The sequence below is a fragment of the Marmota monax genome, unplaced genomic scaffold (genome assembly GCF_021218885.2).
Source record: "Marmota monax isolate L192 unplaced genomic scaffold, Marmota_monax_Labrador192_F-V1.1 WCK01_AAM20220418_F8-fsc00014, whole genome shotgun sequence".
In the NCBI taxonomy this organism is placed as follows: domain Eukaryota; kingdom Metazoa; phylum Chordata; class Mammalia; order Rodentia; family Sciuridae; genus Marmota; species Marmota monax.
This window is the reverse complement of record NW_026695222.1, coordinates 11,608,668-11,624,941: the sequence shown is the minus strand read 5'-3', so window position 1 is coordinate 11,624,941 and position 16,274 is coordinate 11,608,668. Positions and strand designations below refer to the sequence as shown.

Sequence of the window (16,274 nt, the reverse complement as noted above, 5' to 3'; positions counted from 1 at the left end):
ATAGTAATAATAATAATAATAACAACAACAACAAAAATACAACAACAGTTATTACTTTTTGCAGTACTGGGAATTGAAACCCATGGTTCTCTATCACTGAGCTATACTTCCAGCCCTTCTGATTTTATTTTGAGACAGGGCCTCACTAAATTGCTCAGGCTGGCCTTGAACTTGTGATCTTCCTGCCTCTGGCTGTTGAGTGGCTGGATTTAGCTCCTTTATCTTCCTGATTCCCTACTATCGACACTTGTCTCTGGAATATTAGTACTTGGAGGAGGTTTGTTATTATTGGGGTGTCCAGGTGGGGTCCAGGTCCCTGGTGTCCCAGAAAATTGAGCAAGATCCTCACAAGTGACAGACAAAGTACAGATTTGCGGAAGGTGAAGGTGGAAGTCACCGCAGAATGGACTCAGCAAGAGGCCCCAGTGTCTGGAAATTAGTGTCTTATATGCTGATGTGCTGAGCTGTGGGCTGTTCTCTTCCATCTATGGACCTGATTGAAGACCTTCCCTGTTTGCTCCCTTTGGTTACCTTATGATACCTGACTAGAATAGTGTCCAGTTTCCCCCCATTGGTTAATTAATTAATTTTTGGTACCAGGGATTGCACCCAGGGGCACTTAACCACTGACCACGTCCCCAGCCCTTTCTATATTTTATGTTGAGCCGGGGTCTTGCTAAGTTGCTTAGGGCCTTGCTAAATTGCTGAGGCTGATCTCAAATTTACAATCCTCTTGCCTCAGCTTCCTGTGTAAGCAAAAATAACCCCAAATGGGAGCTGACCTGGGATCAGCAAGCTGTCTTTTCCAGGAGCAGTGGAGTGGCACATTTTCAGGGGTGAAAATGGTGACTGGTGACAAGAGGGGTCTGTTTTTTATAAGTCTTAGTGTGAATCATAGCAGAATGTTTAGTGTGACTTAATCATTAGAGACTTGGGAAGTGCCGGCTGGGCAGTCGGGAAACTAGTCGTGCAGATTATAAATCTAACTCAGGAAAACAGCTGGAGAAGCTCAAAGCCACTGTTACTGGGGAAGGATGACTGACCAGAGCCCAGAGCCTAGAGTTTACCTCCTTCCTCCCAGGACTCATCATCCCTGGGAAGGGCTGAAGGCCCAGGGCCAGGGCCTGATGTCTACCTTCTCTCCCCTGGACCCGATGTTCTCCCTCCTCCCTGTGGGCCGTCACCCCCCTTTTCTTGGGGGGTGTTATTTCCCACACCCTTCACCCTGAGTCACTGGGATTACAGGTGTTTGCACCAGGCCTGGCTCCCACTGGTTAATGCAGAGAACCTAATCACAGTACTGTCCACTGCACCCTTGTTGGTCATTTAGAGTACCGAAACTGTCGAGGGAGTTGTTGTGTGACAGGGTCCTCTGGGCAGGAGTTGTCATGGCAACGGGACTTGTGGTGCCTCATCTCCTGTTATGTCCTTCAGGGGCATCTCTCTGGTCCCCTGCCTCTGTCATCTTGGCGTCCTAAACTCCCACCTCCAATCTGATTCCAGTAGTAATGAGACCTAGTCCAAACCATTATGGCAACTGTGAAATATTTTACAAGTCTGGCCACAGGAAACACTGGCAGGGCTGCCTGGCAAACAGAATTGTCCAGGTCTGATGGGGGTGTGCGTTGGCTCAAAGGCACATCACTGATCATTTCCCAAATTTTGGGATTCTCCCTCCTCCTCCTCCTCCTCCTCCTCCTCCTCCTCCTCCTCCTCCTCCTCCTCCTCCTCACTTTTCTCTTTTTGTCGTACCTGGGATTGAACCCAGGGACAATCTACCAATAAACTACATCCCCAGCCTTTTAAAAAAATTTTGTATGGAGACAGGCTCTACCTAAGTTGCTTAGGGCCTCACTAAGTTGCTGAGGCTGGGTTTGAACTTGTGATCCTCCAGCCTCAGCCTCCTGAGTCGCTGTGATGACAGGTACGCACCACCACCCTGGCTTTTTGGATTCCTTTTCTCTGGAGCAGGGTCAGTAATGACATGGGGGGACAACCACATAGAGTGAAGTCTTCTCAATGGCCAGTGAAGGTGGGCGGGGAGACTAGGAGTTTGCTCTCAAAGCATGTCCCCTGTCCAAGGGAGCAAAAGGAGTAGGGTTATATAGTTGGTGGGGGGGTGGTCACCCAGCAGGCAGGTGAATGGGCAGAATATTTAAGATTTTCTGCCCTGCCTCCATAAGTGACCATATTTGGCCTATTCTAGCAGTTGCCATAGAAATTGTAAACTGTCAGCTGGGAGTGGGTGGGAGTTTTGCCATGAAAATGTACAAACTCCTGTCAACATGGCATGGAAACCAGCTTAGACCGGCTTAATCCACTTCTAGACACTTTTCTCTAAAGATGCTTCACATCTCTGACGTAGGTCATGCCTGTGCTGATCACGCAGGAGTGCTGGGGACAGCAAGAAGAGAAACAGGAAAGAATAATGGACCCAGAAGGGTCTCAGAGGGGCTCTGTAACAATTGGAACACAACTTGGCAAACCCAGCAGAGCTGATGACCTGCGAATTCTACTTGTCGCTGTGCACTAGGGAAACTTGCATGTGTGCACCAGAATGTAAAGAACCAGTCACTGTGATAGTGAGATGCCACAACAACTGAGGTTTCCATCCATCAGTGGAATTCACAAATACATGACTACAAAGGAATACTATACAACTGTGTACACGAATGAACTAGAGCATCAGGTAATCCACCTGGATAGACCTCAGGTGTGGACCCCAAAAATCAAGGCTGGGAATGGTCTGTGTAGCAAAGTGTGCATATACAGGGACATTTATAGAGAGATCAGAAGCATATTACACTGTGCTTGGCTAGACCTGGTCACCCTTGCTTCCTCAACCCAAGGGCATATAGCTGCACCTGAGCTGTGTGTCTTGAGGGGAGGATACCGTGGTCTTTGTTTTTAAAATGATTATCACTAACACATATTAATTGTGCACATCAACGGGGTCTTTCTGTACACATTCACCTCATGCATTGAATGTGCCTAACCCCCTTCCACTCTCAGCCCTCCCTCTCCCTGGCATCTGTCCCAGGCTCTAACAGCCCCTCCTAATTCCTCCATCCCCTCTCCTGCTTGCCCTTCTCCATCTCTAGCAACCGCTGTTCTCTTTCCACTTCTACAAGGTTGACTTCTTGGTTTCCTTCAATGAGTGAAAAACGGATGATATTTGTCTTCCCAGGTCTGGCTGGTTTCATTCAAAATAACCTTCTCCAGGGGCATTCATGTTGCTGCAAGTGACAGGATTTCATCTTTATGGCTGGACAGTATCCCATCGTGTGAATACCATGCTTGCTTTCTTCCTTTTTTTCCACTTTTTGTCCTGGAGATTGAGCTCAGGGGTGCTTAACCACTGAGCCACAGCCCAGCCCTTTTTACTTTTTGAAACAGGGTCCCACTAAGTTGCTTAAGGCTATGCTAGGTTGCACACATGCGCGCGCGCACACACACACACACACACACACTCCTACAACTCATTTTTTTTCCAGAATTGGGGTTGGAACCCATGGGTGCTCTATCACTAAGCAACATTCATAGCCCATTTTATTTTTTATTTTGAGAGAGGATCTTGCTAAATTGCCCAGGCTTGTGGGAGGCCGACATAATACGTGACCATGTCTGTCTCCCCTTCTGACCGGTGCGGCATTGTCTGGTCACTCTGTGATCTGGTTGCATAGGTAACCCAGACCATAGCCCCAATCTTTAGGGAGCAAGCGACTGTGTCTTGTGCATGGGTGTGTCTTCCTACATCCCCGTGGGTGGAGCTAGGCTCACCTGTTCCTTTGTAATATTAGTCTTTGCCCTGTTTAGGATAGAATGTTCCATGGAAACACCTTTTGTGTGTCCCCTTCTCTTACTGTGCCTTTGGGTGTGGCTTTCCTAGATGTCAGTCAACCTGCTGACAGCAGACACCATGAAACTAGACCCAGCCCCTTGAAACCTGACCCCTTGCCTCATTTGAATAGCTTCTCCTCAATAAAAGGGGTAAGCACTTGCAGGCGCTTCCCCCCCCCCCCCTTTCTGTGGACCCTTAAGGTCAGAGGAGTTGTCACAGCACCCCCAAAGAAAAAAGTATTTCTGTCTCTTGTGTGATTATTTTGCACAGCCCAATTAGCCCAGTTCCCCTGGAGTGACCCCTGAGTATTTTAATCATGTGCAACTCTGCAAATGGTGTCCCTGGGTGGGCGAAAGGTCTGAGTGTTTAAGTCGCAGGGAACGCAACACAGGCTGGCCTTGAACTTGTGATCCTCCTGTCTTAGCCTCCTGAGTCACTGTGATGACAGGTGTGCTCCACTGTGCCTGGCTTTAATTTTTTTCCCAGGTAGCAGTAAGTGCTATGAAGAAAACTCGAGTGGCTTTAGGGAAATGAGAGTGACAGAGGTGCCGTCAGGTGGAATGGCCTAGAGGCCTCCTGAAGGAAACAGTTAAGGAGACACTGGAATTAGAGGGCTTGGTGTGGCCATGGTCCTGGTGGCCGCTGGAGAGGCCTCACTTTAAGATGAAGTCAGAGGAGGCAGGAGGAATGGGCGTATTCAGGGCCCTGCAGAGTGAAGAAGCTCCAGGGGTGGATCAGGTCTCCTCTGAAGTTATGCTGGAGGCCCAGCCCCTGCTTCCCACTGCCCTGGCCTCAAGGGGCTCCTCTAACAAATTATCACAAACTCAGTGGTTTAAAACAACATTTATTTTCTCAGTGTTCTGGGCAGACGTCTGAAATCGAGGTGTCAGTGGGGCCTGGCTGCCTCCAGCCTCCGGGGAAGAATCCTTCCTGGCCTCTTCCAGCTGCTGGTGCCCGCTGACCTCCCTTACTCTGTGGCCACACCATCAGGATTCTCATTGTGGTCCTATCACTGTCTGCTCTTCTCCATCAGGTCTCCCTCCCCCCCCTCTCTTACAGGGATGCTTGCAATGGCATTGAGGGCCCAGCTGGATGAGCCAGGATAATGGCCCCATCCCAGGATGGTTAATTTAATCACACCTGCCAAGTCCCCTCCCCCCACGTTTTTTCCATGTAAGGCCACCTTCACGAGCTCCAGATTATGACGGGGCTATCGCTGGGAGGGGGCATCATTAACCCTACCCCTCTATCCTTTCCAAGGTCTGCAAATAGAATAATTTATTCAATTCTCAGACTCAATTAGTGTCCTCTTTGGCTTAGTTCAAGCTGTTTCTCTCTGTGTTGTAACGAAAACCATCCACACCAACCAATTTCCTTCCGTGTAAGTGCTAATGAGTGTTGGCTTGGGAAGAGGAAAGGCAATGCGCGTGTGTTGAGGGTCCACGATGCGCTCAGTCCGTCTCCAGCTCCCGGGAAACGTGAAATCGAACCACTTCCGAACTTCCGAAAAGTCCACAGGGTTATTTTCAATGTTCCGAGAGGTGAAGTGACTAATTAGCCACTAAGCGCCCACAGTGAGGTGGGGAGGCCAGGTGTGTCTGCATCGGGCTTCTGGCTGTCAGCCCTGAGGACATTCTGGGGCAGACAGGGCTTTGTGTCCCCCGCATCTACCTTTCCAAGGTATTAGAGGATGCTTGGCAGCACGCTTGGCCTCTTCCCACTAGATGGCGCTAGCAACTCCTAAATTGTGGCCACCAAAACCCTCTCTGACCTTGCCAAAATCTACCACCGTGACAGGTGGTGGGGGCAATATCACGCTCTTCATCTTCCTCCTTCTCCTCCTCCCCCTCCCCTCTTCTTTCCCCTCTTCTTTCTCCTCCTCCTTCTTCTGGTACTGGGGATTGTTTATCCCTGAGTTACATCCAAAGTCCTTTTCCTTTTTTATTTTGGGACAGGGTCTCACTAAGTTGCTGAGGCTAGCCTCTGAGCTTGCGATTCTCCTGCCTCAGCCTCCCGAGTCACAAAACCACTCTTCTTGAGAACTGCTGCACTACATTATGCTCCCTGGTGGAGGTGATGGTGGAAAGAGGTGGTGGTGCAGCTGGGAATTGAACTCAGGAGTCCGAGAGCCAGTAAGAGGCTGCCTTTGCACCACTGACCTGGACGTCACCGGTTACTCCATAATATCTACCCTCCAGTTCTCTAGTGAAAATTTTCAGTTGGGCACCTTTTTTTTTGCCAGAATAAAGGCTATAATTCCCAGCCTTCCTTGCAGCTGGGGGTGACTGTTATCATCAGTCTAGTTGGGGTCCGGGTCCTTGGTGTCCCAAACAAAGAAATGGGCAAGACACACAGAAGTAACAGGCAAAGTACAGATGACTGAAGGTGAAGGTGCAAGTGGAGCTCCGCTCCCTTAGGTAGATCAGAGTGACTCAGCAAGAGAGAGGGGCTCAAGGCCTGATGTCTGGATATAAGTGTCTTATATGCTGGGCTGTGAGGTGTTCTCTTCCCTTTACGGACCTGATTGAAGACCTCCCCAGTTTTCATTGATTGCCTTTGATATCTAATTTGAATGCTGTCCACTTTACCCCCTTGATCATTTTAAAATACTGAACTTGTGGCAGGAGTTGTCATGGTAACGAGCTTCACTGTAAGTAGGGACCTGCCCTGTCTCCCTGTCTAGTCCTCCAGTGGCATCCTTCTTATACCCTGCTTCCGCCATCTTGGTATCCCTGAACACCTACCTAAGTGGCCATGAGACCACCTTCCAGCCAATGAGGTGGGCGGTGGGCAAATTCCTGACTGTGCCATTACAGGAGAAGGTCATATTCCCCTTCCCTGACTTCTTTCCCAGTTTCACTGCCTGGAATGAGACCTGTTAGCAACAAGGTCAAGGCGTGTCCATACCAGGGAGCCTCTTTATTGCCTGTCCGGCTTGTGGTCAGATTTTCCTAGAGAAATCAACTTTCTTGATTAAGCCACTGTTATTTGAGAGCTTTTATTTATTTATTTATATTTATTTATTTATTTTGCCAAATCTGCACTGTAATATCACACCCATCCAAGCCAGCCACACTGGGAAAGGAGGGAGGAGGAAGCTGGGAGAGGGGGATGGGGATGGAGAGGCACCATCTGTCTGGCTGGGTGAGCTCAGATGCCCAAGGAACCTGGGAAGAAGACTCTGAATTGTATCTTGAAGGACAAGAAAGATATGGGAAGGCACAGAAGGAGGGGACTCCCTGGAAGGGGCTGCAGCAGAGGTGAGGTCTTGCAGGCTAAGAGAGAGATGCGCATCTCGAACGGGAGCCCGGCACCAAGGGGAGAATTTCACCAGGTGACTGCAACCAGGTGATGAGATATAGTTTGTCATTAGGCCTGGGGGTTTGCGGAGGCTGGGGTGGGAGGCTGAGGAGTGTTTCAAGAGCCTGGCTTGTCTCCAACTCAGAGCATCTACTCTTGGGCTGACCTGTCACTCAAGAGCTTTCCCCACGCTAAGCTGTGTCCAGCTCTGCAAGGCCCAGGGTCTCAAAATCTTCTTTGCCGGCAGGCAGCCAGGGCCAGAAGGAGTGCAGCCAAGGTCACTGCTTTCAGCCCCAGGACCACAGGAGTGAGCACAGACAGGAGGCCTGGGGGCAGAGGGCAGAGCTCAGGCAGGATCCCAGCGCCTGCACCCCAGTGCTGTCCCTGCCCTGCTGCTGTTGAACCCCCTGGACAGGTCCTTTCTACATTGGGAGAGGACATCAAAGACCATTCTTCCTTTTGTCCTAGGCCCAGAGAAGCCTGGTATCCTGACCCTGCTGTATCATTTCAACAGCATCCCGAACCTCAAATCAGAGCAAACTGCCCTCATTGACGGCCGCTCAGTCCCTCTGCTTCAGCCCCCAGCCGAATCTAACCCTGAAACGATTCCCACCATGCAGGGTGAGGGGCCAAGTTTTATAGACGAGGAGACAGACCCAGAGTGGGAACTGATTTGCTCAGGGCTGTGTGTGCCCATCGTATTCAGGGACTGAGTTATTACACGGTCCCCCAAGAAACGCAGGCAAAAAGAAGTGACGAGACCCAGGTGGTCTGGCTCCCAGGGATGGCAGGAACAGGGCCAAGAACCAGGGAGGCAATCTGGTCACCTCTGCCCCAAGCTGCCTGTGGTCACTGAGTGCCTCTGAGTTACCAGGTAATATGCCTGACACTTCTGGGCATTTGACACCTGTGATCTCACTGGGTCCACACACAACCCCAGGAGGTGGGCTGATTCATTTTTTTTCCTTCATTTCTCTTTCTTTTCTTCCTTCTCTTTTTCTTTTCCCCCCATGGTTCTATGGATCGAACCCAGGGATGCTCTACCACTGAGCTCTAGCCCCAGCTCCTTTTTAATTTTATTTTTAAGACAGGGTCTCGCTAGGTTGCTGAGTCTGGCCTCAAACTTGCGATCCTCCTGCCTTAGCCTCCCAAGTGGCTGGGATCATAGGCGGGCACGACCATGCCCCGCAGCCTCTCTGATTCTTATTCCTCTTCCTGCTTTTGTTCGTGAAGTCAGCAGAGATTCATAGAGCAAGGCACCCCCCCCCCCCCCCCCCCGCGGGCTTACACAGCCGGAAAGGGGCTCCACCCAAGAGGCCCTGCCACAAAGCCATGTCCTGCAGCGCTGTTGTATGTGGCCTCACAGTGCAGCCTCACACTCTGAGTCACGGGGACTCACTGCCTCTCCAGCAAGACTGCCCGCTGACACTCAGTCCTGGCTACTGGAAAGCCCTGTCTTTGGTGGATCTGCTATGACGTTGCTCTCTGGGTTCCCCACTCTGCAGCTGAGATGAACCCTAGGGGTTTTCTTGGAACCCTGGGACTGCTCCCTTGCTGTGGCTAAGTCATCTGTGGTCCCCGGTGCCTATGGGGGGCTCATTAATTCCACTGGAGGGAGGTCTACTTACCTGTTGGAGATGCCTGAACTGCAGGTTCATTGATCTCTGTGGGCGACGTGGATTTTGCTGTAAGGGAGAGAGGCAGAGCCCTTCTCTTAACCTTTTTCTACTTCCTGAGCCCCTGTGCCAAGAGCTGAGGTCACCAATATAAATCTGCCAATACCTGGGTTGGGGCTATGAGTCAAACCCTGCGACTACAAAGGACTAGTCAGACCTTCGCCTGAGCATCTTTGGTTTACAGCCAATGTCTGATTCATTGCGGCGTCTCCAGCACTAAGTACAGTGCAGAGCTCTCAACAGGCAAGTGAAAGACACTTTTAAAATTCTTAATGGTCTAGACAAAGTTTGATGGAGCCCAGAAGCATGAGAAGTTAACTTTCTCTGAGAGAAGGGTGAAAAAGTTTCACAGAGGGGCTGGGGATATAGCTCAGTTGCTAGAGGGCTTGCCTGGTATGCACAAAGCCCTGGGTTCAATCCCCAGCACCATAATTTTTTTTTTCCACAGAGGAGGGCTGTTTATACTGGGCTTTGAAGGTTGAATAGGAGTTTCCTAGAGAGAAGGAGAAAGTGTTCCAGAGAGAGGGAAAAACTTTCACAATGATATGGAGGCTGGATAGGAGCTGGTGTGTGTGGGATGTGGTGAAGAGTTCCTTTTGGACCACCTGTCCCAGGCAGGCTGCCTCACCTTTCACTCTCAGCTTGCTGCCCTGTCCGGACAGGTACTGTCTGTTGGATTTCCTCTGAAACTTTACACAGTAGTAGGTGCCTGCATCCTTGGTCGAGACGTCTGGCAGAAGAATGCTGAAGTCGCTGTCAGAGGCCCTTACTGCTGTCACATTGGGGTGGGAGAGGCCTGCAAAGTTGTAAATGGCCTCTCGGCTCAGACCAGTCCCCCGGAACCACCTGATGGGGCCAGGGGGACCGTCCCCCAGCACCGTGCAGTTCAGGAGGGCAGTGTCTCCAGTGGTCACCTCCACCAAGTCCTGGGGCTGGATGATCCACAGGTCTGGCTTGGGATCCCCGGCGCCTGAACTCAGAGAGGGTCTTCGTTGGATTCTGTCTCTCCTTTCATGGTCCACTCATTTCCCCCTCAAAGCTCTCCCCCCTTCCCCCTTCCAGGACTTCTGTCCTCAGCCTCCCCTCCCTTCCTTCCTTATGAGTTGATTCATTCCGTAAGGAGATCCTAATTACCTCCCAAGGACCAATGTTGGGAAGACAGAACCCTACAGGGCTCCTGACTGCCCTTCCTGAAGTCATGTGGTGGTGCAGATGCTTAAGCAAAGTCCCCTGAGGCTCCACAACTCCAAGGAAGGTACCACTGAAGCTTGGAAGGAGCCAGGGAAACCAGGGGTGATTTCACAAGTGGGTTTTCTTCTGTTTCAACACCAGAAGGCGCCGTGAAGTAGAAATTTTCTTGCCTATTTTACAAGGTAAGCACTTGAAATATGTACAGCTGAAGAGGCTCATTTAAGAACACACTGCTGCCAGGTGTAGTGGCACATGCATTTGGGAGGCTGAGGCAGGAGGCTGCAAGTTCAAGGCCAGCCTCAGCAACTTAGTGAGTCTCAAAAAAAAAAAAAAGGGCTGGGAATGTGGCTCTGTGGTGGAGCTTTAGGGTTCAATCCCCAGTGCCAGTCAATAAACAAACAAACCCAAACAAACAACAAAAAACAAACCCCAAACAAGCACCCCACCCCCCCCCCCCCAAACAAAACAAAACAAGAAACCCTCACAGCTATTGAACAACAGATGCAGGATTTGGGTGTCCAGGCCGTCGTGGCAGGAATTCCAGACACCAGGACTGATTGCCTGGGGATCAGGGCAAATGACATTGGCAGCCAGCCCCAGGTCTTGACTCCCGGCTTGTAGCCTGGCAGATCCATTCTTGCCCTGGACTTGGGTGGAAGAGCACACTTCCTTGTCCCTTGACTTGGAGGTGAGCCAGGTGACTTGCTTAGCTAATGGGCTGTCAGCAGACATAATGTCACAGAGGCTCTTGGGGAAAGCTGCCTCTGGGCCACTTGGATTTCGGACCCCCCCCCCCCCCCCCCAACACACACACCGGAGTTACCAGCTCTCTAGCTTGGGTCCTGGCAGGGGATGTGAGGCAGAACTGTCCCAGCTGCAAGCAAGGGTGTGGGGGAGGCACACCCGCGTGCCACTGAGACTGCGCTTGCCGGAGAGCTGGAGGGCTGGAGGGCCGGGGCAGGGGGGGGGGGACCCGGAGTCCTGGGAGAGCGGGAGGGCGCAGGGCGGGGCAGGGAGGGGGACGAAGCGAGTGCGGGATCAGCTGGGCCTGCCACTCACCCTGCACGGTCACAGCGGTGCCCTCGCCCAGCTTCGTGTCTAGGTCCTCACTGGAGACTGCAAACTTTACACAGTGGTAGGTTCCAGAATGCTCCTTGGTGACTCTGTGGATGTAGATGGAATAATCGCAGCCGAGGCGCTCCCGTGTCCGCTGGACCGCGGACGTCACTCCAGGGAAGAAGCCACGCTTGAAGTTATAAATTTCCTGCTGGTCCTGAGAGCTCTCTTTGACCCATTTGATCATATCATCAGCGCAGGAGCCAACCACTGTACACCTCAGTAGGAGGGTGTCTCCTTCAGCCACCAGTATGGGGCCCTCGGGCTGCAGCACCTGCCACTCACTCCAGCTGCTCTGCTCAGAGGCCCCTAAACAGAGGGGAAAAGGCCTGTCACTGGGTCAGAAGGCCTTGGAGCTCTGCATGTCAAGTTTAAATGGATCCAGTCATGATCTAGCCAAGAGCCATTGCTCAGGACAGGAGACAGAGGAGTCAGGGGCAGAACAGCTGGCTGCAGACAGGGAAGGCAGCTCCCTAGAAGCTCTGCCAAGAATAGGGAACTTAAGTGCCACCACCTGCTGGGCGCTGCATGATTATCTCACTTGTTCCTCACAATGCTCTTCTGCCATATGAAGTGTCATCCCTATTTGATAGCAGAGACGGAGGGGCCCCCAAGGGTGGGTAGCTTGCCCAGGATCCTTTGCTATAAGTTGAATCGTGTCCTCCCTAAATGCACATGTTGAAGTCCTAACCTCGGGCACCTAAGAATGTGACTGTACTTAGGGTGTTGAGAGAGGGGATTAAGTTAAGTTGAGGTCATTGGGGGGGGGCCTCTAATTCAATCTAATTGTCGTCCTTTTAAAAAAGAAGAAATTTGGACAGATATGTACAGAGGGACAATCATATGAAGACAAAGGAGAAGGTGGCCGTCTACATGCCAAGGAGGGAGATGGTGAAGGTGCCCACCCTGCCAACCCCTGGGTCTTGGATTTCTAGACTTGAGAGTTGTGAGAAAATACATTTTAATTTTGTGATACTTCGTGATGGCAGATGAATGCATCACCCAATAAGGATGTGTTCCTAGGGCCCCGGACTGTCACCCTCAAATGTCACCGCTCAGGGATGCAGGCTGGTGTGGTGTTCCATTCATTGTAAATCTCCTCCGGCCTCCTGTGAGTTCCACAAACTGCAGTTGCTATTCGTGTGTTGTGCGGTGGGTCTACTTGGCCCCAGAGGGGGTACCAAGAGCGGGGGCGGGAGCCTCCATGGAAGTTCTTCTACACCTGGGTTATCACGCCCACTCCTCTCAGGGGCTCTGATGTAGAAGCTATTGTCATCTCCATTTTTATGATACTGGAGACTAAACCCAGTGCTTTACCACTGAGCTGTATCCCCTTTTTATTTTATTTTCTATTGAGACAGATTTACCTAAATTACCCAGGCTGGCTTTGAATTTGGGATTCTCCTGCCTCAGCCTCCTAGGTAGTGGGAATTATAGGTGTGCACCACCACACCTGGCTATTCTCTCCACTTTTTTTTTTTAGATGCTCAGAGAGGTGAAGAAACATGAGGTGAAACTTGCATTCAGCAGATGTCATAACGGGATTTGAACTCAGATCAGATGACTTTAAGGTTCTACACCACAAGGTCACTAAGTTCCCCATTCATCTGTATTCTCATCAGGCCTTGTGAATAACTTGGTCCCACATAGGACATAATTTGTGGTGTATCTTACTCCTTTTGTGTTCCCTGTTTAGGGTAACCTTTGAAAGTCTGGTAGAAAATCAATATTTGCAAACAAATATTTGAAGTATTTCTGACTCTGGGTAGTTTAGATTTATGACTTCCTTGTCTAGAGCCTAAAACATAATTAGTCAAAAGTATTTGTGTCCATGCAAGGTGGTGCACGCCTGTACTCTCAGCAGCTCGGGAGGCTGAGGTAGGAGGATCGAAAGTTCAAAGCCAGCACCAGTAACTTACTGAAGCCCTAAGCAACTTAGTGAGACTCTGTCTAAAAATATACATATAAAAAAGGGCTGAGGATGTGGTTCAGTGCTTAAGCACTCCTGAGTTCAATCCCTGGTACCCCCCCCCCCAAAAAAAAAATAAATAAATAAATTAAATTAATAAACAAATAAAAGTATTTGTGGAATGAGTGACCAGGAATTATGATTCCTGTTTTACAATGAAAGAAACTTACTTGGGTAAGTGATATGGTGTAGCAAGTCACATGACTCTTGAACCAGGGAGGATCTGGCCCCACATGTGCATCCCACTGGGACCTTTCCTGGGGTTAACCAGTAGGACCTGGGGCCAGGGCCCAGATGGACAGGAGATGGAGGGAGGCTGCCTGGTGGGGAGGGAGGCTGCCTGCTGGAAAGGAAGGCAATGAACTCAGAGACTGAGCTGGTCCCAGGATCCCCACGACTCAGGAGCTAAACAGGCCTGCCCCTGAAATAGGGGAGCTATAGGTGTAATGATAATTATAGCCATCCTTATTAAATCCTTATGCTATGCCAGGTGTCAACTTGTTGAGTCATCCTAGGAAAGTCATGAAGGGCTTTTACTATTGGCCCTATTTTACCGATGGGAAAAAGTGAGGCTCAGAGAGAAGTCACTTAAAGTGGTCAGTGGTGGGGTTTGTGTCTGTGTCTCAAACATGCCAAGGCTGGCACATGGGAGTGTGATGTGTGTTATCACACGGGTTCCCCGGCTTATGAAACTGGAGTTTGAGATGAAATTAGATTCTCTGCTTCACCAATTTCTTCATGGGTTACTCTCTCACAAATTTGAAGAATAAAGTCCACAGACAATAATGGAAGGCAAGAGTGAACAGAATAGGACTTAATTAAGTAAGAAGAAAAAAGAGAGAACTCACCCACGTCCAGAGGGGAGCTGATAGCAAGTTTTTCCACTTAAATGTACTAGTCTAGGGACTTACATAGCTTCTGGGTAGGGGCACTGCTCAAAATCCATGCTAACCAAGTATTGGAGGCTATTGGCTTGGTTCATGATCCTCCAATAGGCTGTGTCCTCAAAGCCCTGAGTTTGACCTTTCTTGTAATTCCCATTCCATTCTTATTCGTGTAGACAGCTTGGTTTAATGCCCTGCTGTTGTTTTAAAATTCCTCTTGTTTTCTCTTTGCAGTACTGGGGATTGAACCCAGGGCCTCTCACATACTAGGCAAATGCTCTGCCAACTGAGCTGCCCTTAGCCCTTTTTATTTCATTTTGAGACAAAGTCTCTCTAAATTGCCCAGACTGGCCTCAAACTTGCCATCCTCCTGCCTTAGCTTCCAGAGTATCTTGGATTTGGCATGTACCACAGTGCCTGACTCTTATTGCCTCAAAATTCTTAATATTTTTTCAACAAGAGACCTGCATTTCCACTTTGCATTGGCCCCACAAATTATGTACCAGGTCCAGGTCTGAGCTTCACCACTTCGATATTTAATATTCGCAGGATCCTTGGGGAAACAGAGGCTCACAGAGCCTCAGCATCAGACATGGGCACCCAAGTTCCAGCCAGAACCCCGTGGCTCAAGCCCAGAGCCTGGGGACTTAGTCACTTCCTCATGTCTCTTGAGACCCTGGATCAGCTTTCTGCTGGGGCCAGGAGAGTTCTCGGGGTCCCCCTCCACGCACAACCCGCACTCTTGGTGGGTCAGACACCTCCTGGCATGCCAGAGCACTTGGTGCCTTTCTCTGAGACAAACCAGGGGTGGACCCCATTCAGCTCCAGATTCCACTCACCTGAAAGGACAAGGAATAGTGCCACTTGCAGGAAACAGACAGGTGAGTGAGCCACAAGGGTGGGGGTGGTTGTTGTGAAGGGTGCCCAGTGTCTCCTGTGGTCCCCAAGACTGGCTGGCATTCTGCTCTCTGGTGAGTGTTGGAGTCTGAGCTGGGCCCATATGTGAGCCTGTTTCTGTTTCCTTCTGTCCCGGCTACTTGGGGGAAGTTTTCACTACAAGTCAAGGCTTGTGATGCAAGAGGAAGGAGCTGGGTCCAAGGGTTTCCGGCTTTCATGTTGGGGTTATGGTTCCTGTAAAGACTGTGTCAAAACCTTAATGTGTCCATGCCACTGGCCCTGTGTAGGAACCTTGGAGGATGATGAGCACCCCTGTCACAGGGTGTATCTGGTGTCAGCGGCACTTTGAATAAACCATTGGGTGTGTCTTCATCTGGCCATGTGAGCTTTCAAAGTCACTTGCCCTCTCTGAGCCTCTGTCTTCTCTGCAAAAGGAGGTCAGCAGCAATCCCCTCCTCAGAGAGTCGTTGAGAGGATCACATGCGCAAGGCACTTAGGAGGGCTCAGGACGATGTGAATGCTAGATATGTTAGCCATTGTTGTCGTTGATGTGTGGTGTGGTTAGGGCTCTCCAAGGGATGAGAGAAAAGTGACGGAAAGCACTTAATAACTATGTGCACATGCACCCCCAAGACAAAAACCCCAGCGAGGCACATTCAGTGTGCAGGTGCAACTTTGCTGACCCTCAAATCGGTGGTGCCCAACAAGGTTGCAACGCTGTTACACTTGAATAGTGTCGAATACCCAATCAAAATGTATGTTATCACACAGGGAAGTCAGACAAGCTAGCATGGAACTGGGGGTACATAAGACAACAAGAGTCACTCGGCCTGATCTGGGTAAAGCCAAGATTTGAACCCAATCATTTGAGTGCTTGTGCCTCTGTTTCCTAACCTGGGGCTGGGGATGTGGCTCAGTGATGAGATGTTTGCCTGGCATGCCGGAGGCCCTGGGTTGTATTCCCAACACCACACACAAATTGTTTCCTGATCTGTAAACAGGAATAAGATATGGTTGCATGTCTGGGCCAAGAAAGTACTTGTCAATGTGATGGCCATTCTCTTTTCGTTTAACTGAGTTTTTTCAGACAAAAACAAAACCCTCAGAATTTCAGTGTTTCCCTCCATTCTTCCTACTTCAGATTGTCCTGTGTGCAGGGGAAACTTGTTTCTTCTTGGGACAGATTGGCAGGACTTAGGTCTGAACTATGGACCCTCCCCTGTGGTGCAGATTCTTCCCTGAGGAGTCATTCTGGCCTGGTCCCTGGGGTGTGCTGGCTCTGTCTGGACTTCTTTTCTGTGGTTCTGGGGATTGAATCCAAGGCCTTGCACCTGCTAGGTCGATGTTCTGTCATGGAGCTATACCCGGTGAGAAATAGAAAGGTCAGTGGTCCATTTTCA

At 50.2% G+C, this 16,274-nt stretch overlaps 1 protein-coding gene across 3 annotated transcripts; it reads right to left on the bottom strand.

Annotated features, from left to right (window-relative positions):
* Positions 1–6,825: 6,825 nt before the first annotated feature.
* On the bottom strand, positions 6,826–15,018 carry Sirpb2 (signal regulatory protein beta 2). 3 transcript variants are annotated; one of them, XM_046433194.2, is made up of 5 exons: positions 14,817–15,018; positions 11,068–11,433; positions 9,446–9,787; positions 8,770–8,826; positions 6,826–7,467 (listed from the first exon to the last, which is right to left on the bottom strand). In XM_046433194.2, the coding sequence occupies exons 1-5, from the start codon at positions 14,935–14,937 to the stop codon at positions 7,367–7,369; spliced, it is 987 nt and encodes a 328-aa protein (XP_046289150.1). In that variant the 5' UTR covers positions 14,938–15,018; the 3' UTR covers positions 6,826–7,366. The 3 variants fall into 3 exon arrangements, with proteins under 3 accessions (XP_046289150.1, XP_046289151.1, XP_046289152.1); XM_046433195.2 differs by having other exon boundaries at positions 9,446–9,613; XM_046433196.2 differs by having other exon boundaries at positions 11,068–11,171.
* Between the last annotated feature and the right edge of the window lie 1,256 nt (positions 15,019–16,274).